Below are 19,578 nucleotides of genomic sequence, written 5' to 3'. Positions count from 1 at the left end.
AAAAAAAAAAAAAAGTCAGATTCTTCAGTCTGTAGTTGAACTTTTTATTTAAAAAATTCATGTGTCTGAAGATTTTGCCTGAACGTGTGTCTATATAACATGGAGGCCAGAAGGAAATGTTGGATCCCCTGGGGTCGGGGTTACAGATGATTGTGAGTCACCATGTGGATGCTGGGAATCAAACTCAGGTCCTCTGTAAGAGCAGCCAGTGCTGAGCCATCTCCCCAGCTCACTGTGTTTAAGAGCTCTCCAGAGACCTAGGATTTCCAAAAGACTGAGGAGTTTGAGCTTAGTACTGAGATAGAATGTTTCAATTAGAATATGGGACTATTCTTGAAGGTATTTAAAAAAACCAGGCTATTCTCTGTTCAGATACTTTTTATGTATGTTTGTTCATGTTCTAAAATAAAATAATATCTATACTGAAAAAAACCTTTCTGAGGTTGGGTGTAGTGGCACATGCCTTTAATCCCAGCACTCAGAATGCACAGGCATGTGGATCTCTGTGGGTTCAAGGCCAGCCTGGTCTACATAGTGAGTTCTAGTACACAGGCCTTGATCTGATGAATGAATCCTGAATGGCTTGTCAAGATCTCAGCAGTAGCAGTTCTGTTCCACACCTTTCTTTTTGAGACAAGGTATTGATATGTAGTCCAGGTTGACCTTGAATGATTCTCCTGCCTCAGCCTTCTGAAGCAGTAATCTCTTTAAACTAGGATTGCCAGCCATGTACTGCCACTGACTTCCACACTTTGAGTACTTCAAGTCCTACCTGTCTCCAAACGCTAGAATTACAGTGAGCACCATGCACCTGACCTGACTCTGGAGTCCATTTGGGACTGCTGGACACGCTTCTCATTGTCCACCTCTGGAGTCCATTTGGGACTGCTGGACACGCTTCTCATTGTCCACCTCTGGAGTCCATTTGGGACTGCTGGATACGCTTCTCATTGTCCACTGCCATCCTCTCGCTGATGGCTATGACTTTGTTTTTCTTAGAGGCAGTGTCTCATGTAATCCAGGCTGGTCTCACACTTGTTGGTAGCTGAGGATGGCCTTCGACTCTTGGTTCTTTTGTTGGTATGTCCCAAGGCTGGGATTATAGGTGTGTGCTGCCAAGCACAGCAGATACTTCCTAAATGATGCACAACCTACACCATTTGTCTAGCATGTTCCTATTGTCAAAGCACCCACCGCACCACCAGCAACACCTGCAGGTTCCTCACTGTGGCTTTGTCTCTTCTAAGCATCTCCTCTTGCCTGCTCTCAACAAGCAAGCTGTGTCGAACATGTTGTGAGTGGCACTTGTTGGGAGTCCTTGCCTTTGGGTAATAAGGTACACTGTTTCATTCTGCTTTGCTACAGAACTGTTCTCCTCCATCCTTTGCTTATAGACCAAGTACCACAGAGAGCTCCAGCACCCTGAAGCACTGGTGATGGACACACGCTATTTTCAAACCTCGACCTCTCTTTTTACTTTGTATTTCTAGCTTGTCTGAACCCCAGCTCCCTGCCATTGCCTTTCACCCAGTAGAGATGTCTATACTGGCCAGCCTGCTCTGAAAACAGAAAGGAGCATCTATAGCACACAGCCCAAATCCTGCAGTCATCCAAACAGAGTAAACTGTGACTACTGAAGTGCGACTCGCCTCAATGTTCCTTTCTTCCCTCCCCTCCTCCCTCCCCTCCTCCTCCCCCCTCCCTCCCTTTTCTCATTATTGGCTTGCAGAGGGCTTTACTATGTGGCCCAGGCTGACCTCGAGCTTTTGCCCTTTCTGCCTCAGTCTCCTAAGTACTGGAATTACCAGCATATGCCAACATACTTGGTCTGAATATCATTTTTATTTAGTCTCAGCAAACATTTTACTGGAGTTTTCCTTTTATTTTTCTCCTCTCTTTCAGAGCTGAGGACCGAACCCAGGGCCTAGCAAGCGCTCTACCACTGAGCTAAATCCCCAACCCCTTTAGCAAACATTTTAGCTCTGTGAAACTATTTCACCCTAGATTGCTTAGTATGTAAAAGGATCATTCATCGCAGAAAATAAATACGGTAAATATTTAAACATTTAGATAGAGATACTACGTGTTATTATATTTCGAGCTGATATAAGGTATACAATGTATTACACACACATACAAACACACACACATTCACACATACAGTAAGTAAATGTAAAAATTATAAAAGAGAGAATAATGAACAGATCAGGAGTTTCTAGATTCTGGGCTCTCTCAGATTCTAAGCTGGTGGTTAAAAACCATCCAGGTAGGGCTGGAGAGATGGCTCAGCAGTTAAGAGCACCGACTGCTCTTCCAGAGGTTCTGAGTTCAATTCCCAGCAACCACATTGTAACTCACAATCATCTGTAATGGAATCTGATGCCCTCTTCTGGTGTGTCTGAAGAGAGCAACTGTGTGCTCATACACATAAAATAAATAAATAAATCTTTAAAAAAAAAAAAAAAAGAAATAATAAAAAAAACCACCCAGGTAGCCTGTGAAAAGCAGAGATTCCTAATCTCCTGTCTGTGCGACTCTGATTTGCTTGAGATCACTGGCCTGGACTATGTCTAACATCCTTTCCAATTTATGCTGCTTTGTACATCAGTGTTGACTGAAGAGAACAATGATATGGCCTCCTTAGGACCCGAGGAGAATGCAGCGCTGTAGCGTTCCCCTTTCCTGACATCTGCCACTTATCATGTGTCCTTCCAGCAGAGCAAGACACTATTAAAATAACTTTCTCACTGGGGCCCAAAATAGGCTAACATGAAAGAAGGCTGCACTCTGGCAGTCAGTCCTGGTCCTCCCTTTGTCACAGCACTCCTCCCGGGGACCCTGCAAATCCTACCTCGCCTGGCAATTCCCTGGAGCCTTCATTAGGAGGGTCTTCAAAGGGGCTCAGTCATCTCTTTGCCTCCTGTCCATGTGCTTCTTTACAATCCAGGTCATGAGCAAAGACCGTAAGGTTTCCCAGTCGTCAGCAACACACAGAGAATGTAGAGTTTGAACCTTGTTTTGTCTTTTAAAAATATGAAAATAGACAAGAACGTGCTCCAGTGCTCATGGCCCAGGAGCACTCCTCAGACAGCCTGGCTGAACACTGTAAGACAGGATTTCCTACAGACGCACCGCACGTCTTTAATAAGACGCTCTGAGCGGGAGGTGGAGGAAGTGGTTCATTCTCAAGGTCTGTGAGGACCATGGCAGACAGATTCCTGTTGCTAAGTAATGGTCTTAGGCTTTCTATAGGTCAAGTGACAAAGAAGGATTAGATGACATAAACAGTTTCCAATTTCCAACTACTATTGTCTGGACTTGAAAGCTGTATATTGAAACACCATTTTTTTCTAAGTGTACAAAACCTAATATTTCACTCTGTGTGTGTGTGTGTTGTGTTTGCAAGAGACTGATCATCTCTTGTGTGTTATGTCGGCTGGCCTTGACCTCACAGCAATCCTCTTGAAGCTTTTCAGGGGCTGGGGACTGAACCCAGGGCAAACAAACTACCTGGGCCACCTCCCCAGTCCAAAGGGCATCCATCTTTTTAAACCTTCGGGAAAAATTATCTCCTCTCCTCCAATTTTCTTCTTTTATAATAAAGACCCAGTCTAGAACTTCCTCTGAACTGGGCTGCTCTGTCCCTTAGCTCCGCCTCCAGCACTCCCACTGCCATCCACCCATTGTTGCAGGGTTCCTAACACACTTACCTTTGCATAATCTTCCTTTCTCTAGATGATCATGGGCTATTTGGGATTAAACTATAGATACTGTGTTGTGTGTAGTGATTAAAACACGTTGTAAATTCAAGGATAAGCTGAGCTACAGGATGAAACAGTCTCACCCCACAAAAGTTATAGACACCATGTTGTTCATCTCTTTTAAAACATTTTTATTTTTACTTATTTTCATGTGTATATGTATGCCGGTATGTATGTGTGCTTACTTGTCCGTATGTATACCAAGTCTGTTTAATACTCATAGAAGCCAGAAGGGGGTGTCAGGTCCCCTGGAACTGAAGTTCCAGGCTGCTGAAAGCTGCTGATAGAGGTGCTGGTGACTGACCTAGACCCCTGCAAAAGCATAAAGCACTCCAAAATGTCTCCAGGCTGAGGTTTACCTTATTTTTCTTGTAAGAACGCAGCATTCCTCTGCATAGCCACAAGTCCTTTGTCATATCAACAACTCTGTCATTCATTACAGATGATATTTATATGTTGATATTACAAACATTGTATTTAATATATTATTAAAGTAAATATATTAAAATATAAAATTACATAAATATATTAAATTTTACTTTTATTTTATGTTTTGGGTGTTTTTCCTGCCTGTATCTATGTACACAAATGTACAGTGATCTGCAAGGTCAGATAGGGAGGCGGGTCTTCTAGAATGGGCATTAGAGATGGTTGTGAGCTGCCACGTGGGTGCTGGAAACTGAACCTGGGAAGGTTCTATGTAAGAGCAGCAAGTGCTCTTAACTGCGGAGTCATCTCCTAACCCCGCATATTATTAGATTTTATTTTATTTTATTTTCAGACAGTGGTCAGTAGGCAAGACTGGTTACACAGGTGGCTTTCTTCCCTACCCAGTCTCTTTAGTACTGAAGCTAGGCATGTCCACTGTTTCCCTATGGGTTTAGTAAGTCATCTGTAGGCTCTGAGCTCCTACAACTGTCTACTTCTCTACTACCATATATATATATATATATATATATATATTTGGTTGATTGGTTGGTTTGAAATAGGGTCTCACTGTGTAGCCCAGGCTGGCCTTAAACTTGTGATATGCCAGCCTCAGCTTCCAGAGAATTATCAATTATTTAAGTATTCATTGATGACTCTAGTAGTTACATTTCTCCTCACTGTCACAAACGCCTGACAACAAACAATGAAAGGAAAGAAGGGGTATTTTGGCTCCCAGTCCGAGGGACTCCCGGTCCGAGGGGCTCACACACTGAGGGTGAGGCCGTCGGGGAGCAGAGAGGGATGAATGCCAGACTCTGCTGATTTTTTTTTCATCTTGACCAGGGCTTCAGCCATGGACTGGTGCCCCCATTGTTGGGTGTCCCTCATAGACACGCTCAGGGTTTGTTTCCATGATGAGTCTAAAGCCCCTGAAGTTGACACTCAAGATTAATCATTGTCTGGCTACAAAAATATCAATTATTCCTGGGTTCTTTAGAAAAAGCAAGGCCAAAGTTTTGTTTTACTTTTTTTGAGACAAGGACTCACCCTGTAGCTGAGGCTGACCAGGGACTCAGTTTGTAGTCTAGGGTGATCTCAAACTTGTGGCGATCCTCCTGCCTTAGCCTCCTGAGCTGGGATTACAAATGAGTACTATCATGCCCTGCACGGAGAAAACAGTTTTCCTGGAAAGCACTTCTCTGTGTGCCTGCACTGCGAGGCACTGGGGGAGTACAGTGCAGGAGGCTCAGGTGTGCAGAGTAAGGGAAAGCACATCCCACCCTCCACCAGATACGGGCACGGTGGGAGACAGAAATGGACCCGATCCACTTGCCCCGAAGTTAGTGCAGTGCAGGGTTCTGGCTGCCAGGTTTGCTAGCCACAAGGCTCGAAAGGAGCAGAATACGGGGAAAACCTTCTCCATGCTGTCTGGACTGTTCTTGCCTATTAATAGTAATAATATAGCACAGGAGGCATCTGGAAGAAGCCAATCCCACTCAGCTCAACTGCTGGACTATTACGTCATACCATCTCTTCATCCGGGAACAGAGGGAAATGTCAAGGTTGTTGGAAATAGTTTCTCATATTCTCCTCTTTTGGTTCACTGGGAAGTGAGGAAGCAACACACAGGCATGGCAAGCTACAGGGATCAAATCCTAAAAGAGAAGAGAGGCACTGGTGTTGCCCAATTAATCTCTCTCTGCTCAGAGGTCTTAACTATTCCTAGCCACCTGACTGATGCTTTTGGAGAATCTGGGGAGACACGAACTTAAAGTTGCCCAGTTTGACCAGGAAAAAACAAACAAAAATCTACTGCAGCCTCAGAATTGCCATGACCAAGAAACCAGGATAACTATAGGGACATTTGCCCAGTAGTAGGTCCTATAACAATGGCCATCAACCTGCATGGTGCACCTCAAGCTTGCTGTGTTGAGAATCTAACAGGCTGGCTTCTCCATTTCCATCTGGCCCCCTGTTCCCCAGCTCTGGCGTCTTGCTCGCCTCCGAGTGCCTCTCGCCCACACCTGCCAGCCCTTCCTTTTCCTTTCCACCTGACAGTTTTAGCTTGGACACATTTTTCTCTGAACTTCCTTAACTTTCTAGCATGAGCAGGTTGCTCAGAGTCTTAACTGGTCTCCACTACCTCCTTGTTCCTCAAATCCCATCAAATGTAACCACAAGGCCTTGATGCTATCTGGCTTAAAAACATCTCAACACCGCTTTACAAGTTCACAGGCAACCATCCTGTTTCTGGTTATGTTTTAATTTAGTGGCATTCATACAACACAAAACTCACTACTTTACCCACCTTAAGTGATAGAAGTCACTGGCAATTACTACGTTCACAGTGTTGCACAATTATCACTATCAAGTTCCAAACATTCTTATTACTGCAAAGGAAAGATGTGTCTTTAAACGGCCCCTCCCCATTTCCCTGTCTCGCAGGCCCTGACACCATTAATCTGGCTTCTGACTCTGGGTGTCCAGCCCTTGCTGGATATTGTTTATTTGTTCTGTATTTTAAAATTCATTTATTCTTGTGTATATGAATGTGTGGACATACCACACAGAATGTGTGGAGGTCAGAGAAAAGCTTGTAGAGGAGGGCTATGGCTATGTGTCTCTTTCTAGCGTGTGAATCCTGGGGTGCAAATTTAGGTTGTCAGGCTCTATGGCAAGGGTCTAAACCCTGAAACCCTAACCAAGCCCTGTTTTCCATTATTTAGAGTTTACATGTTAAAAAAAGTATACTGTACAAGTGGGAAAATGGTTAAAAAAAAAAAAAGCTTTATGGTTTTAGGACAATATGGCCGCCAATGTCTGTACAATATATCAAGTCAACATGGAAAACTAGAGTTCTTTTGTCCCCCCTCCCTCCTTCCCTTTCTTTCTTTCTTTCTTTCTTTCTTTCTTTCTTTCTTTCTTTCTTTCTTTCTTTCTTTCTTTCTTTCTTTCTTTCTTTCTTTCTTTTTCTTTCAGACATTCATGTACCCCAGGATGGTCCTTAAACTTAGTGTGTAGCCAAGGAACCTCTTGAACTTCTTCTGATCCCCAACCTCTAAGAGCTGGGATTACAGGCATGAGCTACCATTTTTAACTCTTCTAAAATGAACAGCACAGCTAAATTTCTTCAAAAATACATTTATTTAATCATATTTATTTTATTTTCTATGCAGCGTTTCGCTATGTAGTCCTGGCTAGCATTGACCTCACAGAGAGCCCTTTGCTTCTTGCTCTTGGGTGCTGGAATTGAACGTACAGTTGATCACACCTGGCTATACAAAATCTTTTAAATATAAGTAGTAACCAGTTACTATTTCAGAGCATTCTGCATTTGCCTTTTATTGCCTATATTTCCTACATTTCATCCAAACTAAACACAGAAAGAAAGAAAGAAAGAAAGGAAGAAAGAGAAAGAAAGAAAGAAAGAAAGAAAGAAAGAAAGAAAGAAAGAAAGAAAAAAGATATAAAGGGGTCTGGAGAGATGGCTCAGCAATTAGGAGCACTGAGTTCAATTCCCAGCACCCACATGGAGGCTCACAACCACCTGTAATGGGATCCGATGCCCTCTTCTGGTGTGTTTGAAGACAGCTAAAGTGTACTCATATGCATTAAAAAAAAAAGAAAAAAGAAAAAAGAAAAAAGAAAAAACAGGTGCGGTGTCACTGTGTGGCTTTGGCTGTCTCCTCCCTCAGCCTCCTGAGCACGGTGGTTACAGGTGTGCACCCCACAGCGGGTGCTTGCTCTTCTCTGAACTTCCTACGCACATGCTTTTTCAGCTGTGTTACTTTTCATGGCTTTCCTTCCTGGGAAGCGTCCATTGCCATCTTCATAAGCAAGCCCTTCTTTTTTTTTTTTTTTTTTTTTAGATTTATTTATTTTTTATAAGTAAGGACACTGTAGCTGTCTTCAGACACTCCAGAAGAGGGAGTCAGATCTTGCTAAGGATGGTTGTGAGCCACCCTGTGGTTGCTGGGATTTGAACTCTGTACCTTTGGAAGAGCAGTCGGGTGCTCTTACCCACTGAGCTATCTTACCAGCCCAGCAAGCCCTTCTTGAGGAGCTGTATGGCATGCCACCATTTCCAAAGCCATGTCCCAATTTCTTTCCTCTGCCCACTCCCCTCCTCTGGCATTAATTACACTGACATTCACACCTGTACATTACTGCCTCGGGCATCTTAGACCGCACCCTTTGTAAACAGTCACTTTGTTCTCTGACAATACAACATAGGACTCCGCCCCCTGCAACCCCTATATACCAGTTGTGGCCATTTGTTTGGAGACAGTCTATTAAAAAATTACTATTTCATATATCCATAAATGTACGTTTTGGCTGCATATCTGTGTGCCATGTATGTGTCTGGTGCCCATAGGAGCTCAATAGATCCCTTAGGACTGGAGTTACACATGGTTATGAACTAACATGTGGGTGCTGGGAATTGAACCCAGGTCCTCTAGAAGAGTAAACTGTATTCTTAACCTCTGAGCTGAGCCATCTCTCCAGCCCAAGACAGGTTCTTGGCACTTAGTCTAGGCTGGCCTCTAAGACTCCTCCCTCTATCTCCTGAGTGCTGGGATTCTTTTTATTATAATTTATTTTGCAGGTTTGAGACAAGGTCTCACGTAGCTCAACTTGGCCTCAAACACCCTGTGCAGCTAAGGATAACTTCTGACTTGTGACCGTCTTATCTATGCTCACCAGGTGCTAGGGTCACAGGTGCTTACTGCCATGCCTAGTTTTATGAGGTGCTGGGGAATGAACCCAGGGCCTGGGGTACATCGCTAGGCAAGTGCCCTAACAAGCAAGCTACATCTCTAGCCCACGGTGGGATTACTTAAGGGATATTTTAATTCAGAAAATATCTAGACTTATGGCATAATCTGAGGTCATTCAAATAGTTTTCTTTTTTTTTTTTCCAGTTAGTTCTTTTAAATGTTCACAGCATATACCTTCTATGTAGAGAACAGTGTTAACATTATTTCCTTAGAAATCCCTCAATCTAGTGCAGGCATGATGGCACATACATGTATACCCAGCATGTGGGACCAAGAATTCAAGATCACTTCCAGAGACAACCTGGGATCCATCAGAGCCTGTCTCAGCGAATCATCCATACATTCCTCCCTTGCCACAACAAGAAATGATGCAGATAATCTTGGAGACAAGCAGCTAATGAGTGCTCCTAATGTGGACCCCTTCCATTTAAGAAACTGCATGGATCATTTTAATGCACAGCAGCCTAATCTAGCAGTCTTTGTTTTCCTTTTTTAGTAAAAAGTAACAGCATGGTATCAGGAACAAGTGCGGCACGGCCAGCAACGGTAATGTGCAATGCACTTAAGGTATTTCATGGTTATGACAGTGTCAGAACGTGGCAAGCCTAAGTGACATGTCAGTACTTTCAGGGACAGCCAAGATTTTAATCATAATTCTTATTTCTTCAGGTGACTTATAATGGCAGCAGAAAACTAGCAGGATCATTAAAAATAAAGCTTGCTGACCTGCAATAGCCCCTGGATGCCCTGAGAGTCAGAGCACTGCAGTTCTCCGAAGGATTCACTCTCTTTCATTAGCGTCAAAATGAAAACTGCGTAATGAATTTCCTCCCATTCACCGACTACAGTCTCACCGATCATTACCTTTCAGCAGCTTAATTTACATTTAAAATTAAGGTAGTGAGGATCTGTTCAGTATGGAGACAGTGCTCAGTACACACTCAGCCGTTATCTGGTCCAGGTCTGTCCCTATCTCCAGAGAGAGGATGTATATGCTTAAGGCTCAGGGCTTGGCAACACAGTATTGATCCATCGATCCTTAGGATAGCTGAAGGAGGATTCTGAGGAGGCAGAGCCTGATTCAAAACTCCCAAGGTATTCTTCACACTGCTGCTGAACAGGTTCTAAGAGGAAGCAATCTTCTTGCTTCCGTGACCAGTCAATAATCCTCACTCTCTATGCAAGAAAGCAGCGTCCATTCAACACAAGAGTTTGTACAGAGCAGAAAGTAACTTGACATGATGTAATGAGACATCACGCAGGTCTTCCAGCATCACGAACTAGAAAGAATTTCTTCTAGATGTACTTATTGTATGTGGATGAGTGCTTTACCATTGATGCATGTGCATCCCTTTGTGATTAATGCCTGCAGAGGCTGAAGGGGGCGTCGGATCCCCTTGCAACCACACTGGCTCAACATGGAGGTAAGGCAACCATTGCTGGGTCCTTGGAAAAGCAACAAGTGCTGTCAGTCATCTTGCCAGCTCCTTTTCTCTCTCTCTCTTTTAAAAAATTTATTTTTATTTTAGGTATATGACAGTTTGACAGCATTTGTGTGTCTGGTTCCCAGGGAAGTAGGAAGGGCATCAGACCTCTTAGAGCTAGAGTTACAGGATAGTCAATCACCATGTGGGTGCTAGGAACTGAAGCCAGGTCCTTTGCAAGAGCAACCAGTGACCTCCAGTCCAGCCCCTCCCCCCAGGTTTATATTTATTTTTGAGACAGGCCTTACTCTATAGTCCTGGTTGTCCAGGATCTAGCTATGTAGACCAGGCTTTCTGCCCAGTGTTGGTATTAAAGGCATATGCTACCATGCCTAGCATTTCAATGCATTATTTTTGTTTTTAATTATTTATTATTTCGTAAGCAAGCACATGCAAATGTGGCAGTAAGAAGACAACATCTGGAGTGCTCTCCTCTTCTGCCCTCAGGCTCCTGGGCCTATCAGCAGCCCTCTCCTGCTTACTCACATCAGCAGTCCCCGTGGAAGGCTTAGAGACAGATTTTTTTCTTGTATTGCATCTCTGACCTAAGAAATTTATGTTTCAGATTCAGTTGAGAAACTAAAGCATACTTCAGAAGTGACCCAGTTCAATGCCATAACTACAGAAGATAATCAAAAGGTTATGAGACAATGCGATTACAGTTATACAATACTGCAGAGGCCCAACTCCTGCCTTCCACGGGCACTTTGTTTATACCAATTTGACAAAACAGGACTGCCACCAGCCTTCCCCAGAGACAACCAAAATGTAAACATATGCACGTATACACATTCTCTCTCTCTCTCTCTCTCTCTCTCTCTCTCTCTCTCTCTCTCTCTCTCTCTCCTGGGTGCTTTCCCATGCACCTGTGCTGGGGTAAGTAGCAATTAATAAATGAATTTGTTATTCTTAAGGATCTTACAGTCAGCCAGGCGTGGTGGCGCATGCCTTTAATCCCAGCACTCGGGAGGCAGAGGCAGGTGGATTTCTGAATTCGAGGACAGCCTGGTCTACAGAGTGAGTTCCAGGACAGCCAGGGCTACACAGAGAAACCCTGTCTCGAAAAACCAAAAAAAAAAAAAAAAAAAGGATCTTACAGTCAAAATCAAAACTGGAGGAAGTCAGGATAATAGAAGGGCAAACAGAAAATAATAGAAGCGTACGTCACATGCAAACTGGACGCTAAGGAGAAACCCTGTGGTTTACAATGGAATGCCCTCTTAGGCTGTGCAAATCCTGTGTACTATCTCTGAGGCATTCACAGATCATTATCTTATTGAGGTTTATGCAAACACGTTATCATAATCTAGATGACTGAGGTAACTTAAGCAGAGTTTTTAATCTGAGGAATGAGGTCCCCGCATGGGAAATTCATTCTGAATTTCTCTTCTCTTTACCAGGAACCCCTTCTTCACAACTCGGACAGGAAAGCTAGTGGGGATGACAGCAAACACCAGTCTCTCCCAAGGGATGGGGACTTGAAGTGTCCACAGGGTACATGGGTAGAGGGTGGAAACCGTCTGCTCGCAGCGCCACCTCAGGGAGTGCTGGCCTCCACAGGTCCATTTGAGTAGAGCTGACGGTCAGGAGACATGCTTTTCCAAACAGTTTCCCTTTCAATCTAAAAGTCCACATGGGGATAGTGGCTTTGGTTTTAGGACATTTCACCAACTATTTAGGAAATCCTGGACAGGTCCTGTCTAGATTTACAACTTCCTATGTCTGCAAAGAAAACCTGAGCGTTGACATGGCCTTCCCTAAAATATCTATGTTATGTCCACATAAATATCAACTCCTGGAGAGAGCCACTAACTTTCATTTAACTCATTCAGTGTATCTTTTCAACCAAATGTAAATCTGCAATGAATTCTAATGCAACCCAATTAGACTTAGGAGCACCATCTGTAGATATATATTCAGCTCAGCTGTCAAAAAATCGCGCACACACACACCCCAGTAAAACCAGGCTTAGTAGCTGTGTGATATCCCATTGTCTCCTACTTAGCCATCACTTTTCACGTTTGTTGGCTTGTGTTTGGAGGCAGGGTCTCAGGAAGCTGGGGTGAGCCCCCATGCTCCCGCTGCTACCTGGGGTTTCAGGCATAAGCCACCACACTCAGCTCACCAAGTTCTAAATATGTCAATTTTAATTTTTTTCTTCTACAATTAACATTTTAGTATATATTTTAGTGTGTTTTGCCCACATTTCTGAAAGTTTTCTTACGGCTGATTCCTAGAAGTGAAATTAGAGTCTAGTTTTAAAATGAAAAAAAAAAAAAAAAAAGAATAAATGTCATGCAGTATAAAACTTCTTAAAAAAAAAAAAAAAAAAAGAGAGATCTAGCATCCCACACACTCCAAGTCATTTTCTTTAGTCTGTTCTTCTAGTTTCAAACATTTCTTGTTCCTGATTTTAAAATCTTAGACATTATTCATTGATGCATGAAAGAGACTCTTAAATCTCTTATGTGTTCAAACATGTTCCCCCCACCTTCTTCCCATTCACTCCTACTCTTTAGTTAGTCCATACTCCAGTTGGTGCCAGATGACGACAATCAGGTGCAATCCCCATGTGACCGCAGTCTGCTGCAAACCCTACGACCACCCTCCCACCCCCACCTTGAGAAGCCCCTCGTGTACAGGAACTGTCTTCCCTGCTCCCCAGTATTCACTGCTCTCTGGAGACCGAGGTGGCTCAAGGACACTGCAAAGGCTGGGAAAATGGAGGTGGTTTGGACACAGAGAAGAAAACATGGCATTAATATCCAGTGCAGGCTAGGAAGGCAACCACATCTGCCTGAGGAAGGTGTTAGCCCTAGGCTAAAATTGGAAAAAGGCTGGAGAAAACTCCAGAATGAAAAGCCAAGTCTCAAATGTAAGCAAGACCTGAGGGAGGGAGGGCAAGCAGGGATGGAGCAGACTGCAGTGTGGGCTGACTGCAGACTCCCACCCATGTGTGCTCTGTGGGACTTCTCATGACAGCTCTGGAACGCTCCTCATTTTCCTCTTACTCTGGTTCAATGAACCTACTTTTACAATTTTGCTTAATAATTTTGAATAAAATGGTAATTGTGTCATTTCATAAACAAAATCTATTTCTTGTAAGATACTCAGGACTTAACATTTTTACGCTATATAAATATTAGTCCCTAAGGCATACGGAACACTGTGATTACATGTCCTTTCTTATGCATGTTTCATTTTACTTTACAGTAGGCTACTTGCTTCAGTTTATCATATATTTAATGTGGCTCTTTTAGCTCTTACTTTCTTGGTTTTGGGGATTGACCAAAACCTCGTGCCTGCTGGACAGCACTTTAAATCAAACTCAAGCCTAGCCTTTCTTATTTTGACTTTCTATTTTGCTCAGGTTGGCTTTAAATTTACTCTGAAGCTCAGGCAGGCCTCAGACTTGAGATCTGCCTGCTTCAGCCTCTGAGAAACTGGGATTCCAGGCCTGGCAAATGTTGCCATTCAGTTGCTTGACACTCTTACATAGAAAGATGAAGGAGGTCTTTGACTTCTTGCCTTGATTCTGTGGGGGCCGTTGGAGCTAGATGGTTGTAAGCACCTATGTGGGTTCTCTGCATAGTAGCAAGCACTGGGCCATCTTTCTAACCCCCACATTTTATTTTATTTTTTCAGATAGCATCTCATGTGGCACAGGCTGGCCTTAAATTGGGTAACATAGCTGAGAATGACCTTGGACCCCTGCTCGCCCTGCAAGCACTGGGGTTACAGGTGCACACCCCATGCCTGGCCTCGGTAATGCTCAACATGGCCAACCACATCAGGTAACTTATCAACTCCAGTGTCCACTCTTAGAGAGACTTCTCTGGGCACAAGACAGATGACTCAGCAAGTGTGAGGCCTGCAGCTTGGATCCCCAGGACCCATGTCAAAGCTAGAGGCAGTGATGTAATCTTTTACCCAGTGCTCCTACAGGGAGGTGGGAGGCAGAGACAGGGCACTCCCTAGAAGGTCCTGGGTGAGCACAAAAAGCCCTGCCTCAGGCCTGGCAGTGGTGGTGCACGCCTTTAATCCCAGCACTTGGGAGGCAGAGGCAGGCGGATTTCTGAGTTCCAGGACAGCCAGGACTGCACAGAGAAACCCTGTCTCAACCCCCCCCCCCAAAAAAAGCCCCACCTCCAACAAACTGGAAGCAAGGACACCTGAGGTTGTCCTTTGACCTACACGTGTGGGCTATGCCACATGTGCACTACCACTGACATACACCAACACTCTCACACGCATAAATACACATGCACACCACACACACACACACACACACACACACACACACACACACACACACACACACCCATACAGAGCAGACAGCCATCAGCACAAGACTTGTTAGCATGACACTTAGGGATTTGGACTGATCCTGTAGCTGACTTGCTTGGGTTTGAATCATGGATCTACTATGCAATAGTTTAATAATTACTTAATCTCTCTGTACCCCAGACTCCTACTTGGTGCTGCTATTGTAGGCCTTATTATTGCTCATGTCTGTGTCTAATCACCTAATACACACACACACACACACACACACACACACACACACACACACACACACACACACATATATATGTGTGTGTGTGTGTGGCTGGGGCTGGGGCTGGAGTCATGTCTTCAGCCCCATCTCCTGTCTTGATGGAATAATACATTATGTACTCTCAGGAACAAAGGCAGGAAAGGTAATTTTCTTGCGACCCCGCAGACCTTGAACTCATGAGGTCCCTTCTTCGTCCTGGTGAGCACAGAGAGTGCAGGGTATGTCCCATGCCCAGCTTCTGAGCTGCCTATGCAAGCTTGTTTTGTTTTATTTTTAATCTACTTTTAAAAAATATATATACAAGCACTTGGATTGCATGTATCTGTGCATCCTGTGTGCCTGGTGACCCCAGAGGCCAGCAGATCCCCTGGAATGAGAGTCACAGAACATTGTGAGCCACCATGTGGGTGCTGGGAACGGAACCTGGGTCCTTTACAAGAGCAACAAGTGCTCTTAAGCATTGAGCCACCTTTCCAGTTACACAAATTTCTTCTTCCTCTTCCTCCTCCCATCCCCCCCTCCTCCTCCTCCTCCTCCTCCTCTTCCTCTTCTTCTTCTTCTTCTTCTTCTTCTTCTTCTTCTTCTTTCTCCTCCTCCTCCTCCTTCTTCTAGATTTATTTTATGTATATGAGTACACTATAGCTGTCTTAAGACACACTAGAAGAGGGCATCAGATCCCATTACACGTGGTTGTGAGCCACCATGTAGTTACTGGGAATGAACTCAGAACCTCTGGCTGAACAATCTGTCTAGCCCCACCACGCCCGGCCCAAATTTCTTATTAAATAATTTTTATGTTTTATAGTCTGGTTTCTTGTCTTGGGTTGTCTTTTTTCATATACTAACTACCTGGCCAGTTTCTTAGGTTTAATACAGTACATAATGTGTCTAAAAGCGCCTGTCTTTCCTTGCACTTCGGGCTTCCTCTAAGTCCCCTATGTCAGTGTGCTTTAGACTTCCTCCTTCAAGACACAGTTTTTTCTCAGTGACCTACTGTCCTCTGTTCCGTATCCTTCTCTAGGGATTCTGTCATGAACATGCAGAGACTGGTCGTTGTGGATGACTGTCCAAGGGAGTTTTACTGAGGGGACCCCCAAACTGCCACCTCTGTCATTCTTTTCTTTGGGGCCTGACAGCTCCCTAAGAATGAATATTCCAGTTTTCTCCTTGGTGACTATGAGGGACTTTGAGCTGGCTATTAGCATTCTGAGGGTCAGTACAGGAAGAGAGTTAGGAGAGGGGGAATGTTATCTTTCCTCACTGAGGCGCTGTGCCATAGGATGCTACCCCTAGACTCCCACCCTCAGCTGTGCCTGGATCCATTCATACATCTATAGACCCGGTATAATACCAATTACAACCATGAAGTTAAATAAATACTATGAGACTCTAGATGAAAAGGGTACCAGTTTTTGTACTAAGATAAACTAAATACCCCCCCTAATATGCTCAGGCCCCCCCCCCCTTTACTCCATGCCCTTTACTCTTCCCACTTTTCCATGCTCCCCCACCCTTCTGGCTTTGATAATGTCTCAAAATGGGTGCTTAAGGTCCAAGTTTGTTTTAAAATAACCCAGCAAGCTGACAGACGGAGCTCATGTTATTCTGCAGCTTGCAATGGAGGCCACAGATGGGAAATTGCCGTCAGTTAAAGGGTGGTGCTATTACCATGCCCAATTTCTGAAAGTCGTTAGGAAAAAAAAATCCCCAAAGTTAATTAGCATTCTCAACAGGCAGTAGTGCTGTGTGATGGCACTCTACAAACTCAGACATAAGTGTGGCCTCCAGCTTATAACTAATATTTTACCTCTGAAACATGTACGTTATAAAGTAACGTCTCATCTGTAAAGAAAAGCTTTTTGTTTTAATGGCTGACCTATATCTTTAAACCACCATGAACTAGGAATTTTGTTCTAGGATCAACTCAATGGTATCAAAAATAGGAGTGACTTCAACTTACCTCTCCAATCTGCTTAATCCACAAATCTCTTCCAAGAAACTCCTGATGTAAGACTACAGGTGCTGAGTTTAGGTTAAAAGTCTTAGAGTCACTGGCTTTGTCTTTAATAAAAGGCTGGAGGTCAGAATTTATCTAGAAGGAGAGTTAGAGAAACTGTGAGTATGATATATCAATTCAGGAAGCAGCAGTTACATAGTGTTTCCATGAACTTTAATGGAATTTAATAAGCACAGGCACATTCTGGATGCCTTAGAAACAATCTTCTCATCTTCAGCCCCTTCTTTTTCAACTTTACGTTAAGTGTAGAGATTTAAATAATAAAAAAATAATAAATACAACTAGTTTATAAGGAAACCCAAGTTTTAACAAAATATGAAAAAGCACATCTGGAAATTACACAGATACACACACACACACACACACACACACACACACACACACACACACACATATATATATATACACACACACACAGAGACATGGACACATACTCTAGATACATACAAACATAAACACTCATACACACAGGGACATACATATATAGACACACAGAGACATAGACACACACATATAAACACATACATGTTGTACTGACTGGTTTTGTGTGTCAACTTGACACAGCTGGAGTTACCACAGATAAAGGAACCTCCCTTGAGGAAATGCCTCCATGAGATCCAGCTGTAAGGCATTTTCTCGATTAGTGATCAAGGGGGAGGGCCCAGGGTGGTGATTCTGGGTTCTATAAGAGAGCAGGCTGAGCAAGACAGGGAAAGCAAGCCAGTAAGCAGCACCCCTCCATGACCTCTGTATCAGCTCCTGCTTCCTGCCCTGCTTGAGTTCCAGTCCTGATTCCTTTGGTGATGAACAGCAACATGGAAGTGTAAGCTGAATAAACCCTTTTCTCCCCAACTTCTTTTTTTTTTTTTTTTTGGTTTTTTTAGAGACAGGGTTTCTCTGTAGAGCCCTGGCTGTCCTGGAACTCACTTTGTAGACCAGGCTGGCCTCTAACTCAGAAATCCACCTGTCTCTGCCTCCCAAGTGCTGGGATTAAAGGCGTGCGCCACCACTCTCCCCAACTTCTTGTTCATGATGTTTTGTGTATAAATACAAGCCCTGACTAAGATACATGTTATATATACATATGTGTTTATATAAATATATACATGTACACATACACACACAAGCATGTATGTATTTCTGTCTTATATAAGTAACATTTGAAAGTATGTAACTGATTTTTTTTTTTGAGACAGAGTTTCCTGTTATGTAGCTCTGGATGTCCTAGATAACTGGAAATGTAAGTTCAATGGTGGCAACCACAAAGCAGCTGGTCTGCTGGTGCCTTATAGTTCACATGCCATTGAAAAGACGGAGTTATTAAAGTAGTCCTCCCTTCTAGGCTCTCCTACTCTTGGGAGTGTTCTCACTTTTTCTTAATAAATCTATGCTCTAGCTTTGATTAAAAATATTAAATCATGAATTAAAATGGAAGCTTTCAACTTTATATAGTATACTTTCAAATTTTATTAACTTTTCAATATTTGCTTAACATAGGATTTTCAAGGGAACTGTAACAAAAATAAAAAAGTCTCCCATTCTGTGAAGGTGATATTACATGCTATTTAATAATTTAAGGGAGTTATTTTAAGAATTCTTTTAGGTGGTAAGAAAATATAAGCATCAAAATTATATAGTATTTGCCAATTGTACTGCTTATATAACTACCATTGTCTCCGACTGACATATTTCACTCACACAATAAACATTTTTTCTTTCAAGATATAAAAGCAGTTTATTAAGTGCCAACAGTTTTCTGTGTATGTGTATTGTATTTCAGGGTGCAGAAGGCAGGGTGTGCCAATACCTTGAGACTCATGGCCATGTGCTTCCCGTACTGGAATGCCATGTCTTGGACCGCAGCATCATGCTTTGCTAACTCCATTGCAGCCTGGCAGCTCTTTGCTAGCAAGGCACAATGGGACAGGAAAGTCTGCTCCTTCCAGGTCGACATTCCAATACTGTCTGTGATAGAATTTCCCTGAAAATGTAAGAAAGGCCAAGATGAAAAGGCTTTAGGATTAATTTCTCTGTGTTGAAGAATAAAAGCATTAAAAACTGGCCAGGTCTGGTGGACTACAGTTGCAATCCCAGTAACTGAGAGGCAGAGGCAGGAGGATTATGACTTCCAGGTTAGCCAGGCCCACAATAAATAAATAAATAAATAAACAAACAAAAAAATAAAAACAAAGTAAGGACGGACTAGCAATACTCCTACTTCTGCAACAGGACAGACCTGAGGAAGCTGAGCCCTGGCTCCAGCTACAAAGAGCAGTGGCCAAGACGATTGCTTTATCTGAAGCTCAAGAACCTCTATAAAATATACTTAGCACATGAGACAGACATGTAGAAACTTAGCTCTCTAACTTGACCTCTGCTCACAGGAGCCATCAGTTCTTGAACGTCAATGAGTGTTCTGACACATGAGGATCACACTGCACTTAACTGTGATGAGAACACTCAGGGCATCATGAAGACAGGGCACACTGGGAAGACTAAAATGACCACAAACAAGAAGACATCTGAACATGGTAGCAGGGGACAAGACTAA

General features: G+C 43.3%; 1 protein-coding gene across 3 annotated transcripts in view; it reads right to left on the bottom strand.

Annotated features, from left to right (window-relative positions):
• Pdss2 (decaprenyl diphosphate synthase subunit 2) overlaps nt 1-19,578 on the bottom strand; it is a 219,317-nt gene that overhangs the window by 31,977 nt on the left and 167,762 nt on the right. For 2 of the 3 annotated variants that reach the window (XM_021205072.2, XM_029542472.1), the window contains exons 5-6: nt 18,835-19,008; nt 16,971-17,102 (exon numbers count right to left, since the gene is read on the bottom strand). In XM_021205072.2, the coding sequence (XP_021060731.1) occupies nt 16,971-17,102; nt 18,835-19,008 (306 nt within the window). Of the gene's footprint in view, nt 1-5,717; nt 5,846-16,970; nt 17,103-18,834; nt 19,009-19,578 lie in introns of all 3 variants that reach the window. The other variant, XR_003844502.1, reaches the window with a different exon arrangement.

This window comes from Mus pahari, chromosome 9 (assembly GCF_900095145.1).
Source record: "Mus pahari chromosome 9, PAHARI_EIJ_v1.1, whole genome shotgun sequence".
In the NCBI taxonomy this organism is placed as follows: Eukaryota; Metazoa; Chordata; class Mammalia; order Rodentia; family Muridae; genus Mus; species Mus pahari.
Note: the sequence above shows the minus strand (reverse complement) of the source record. Positions and strands in the feature narration are given on the sequence as shown.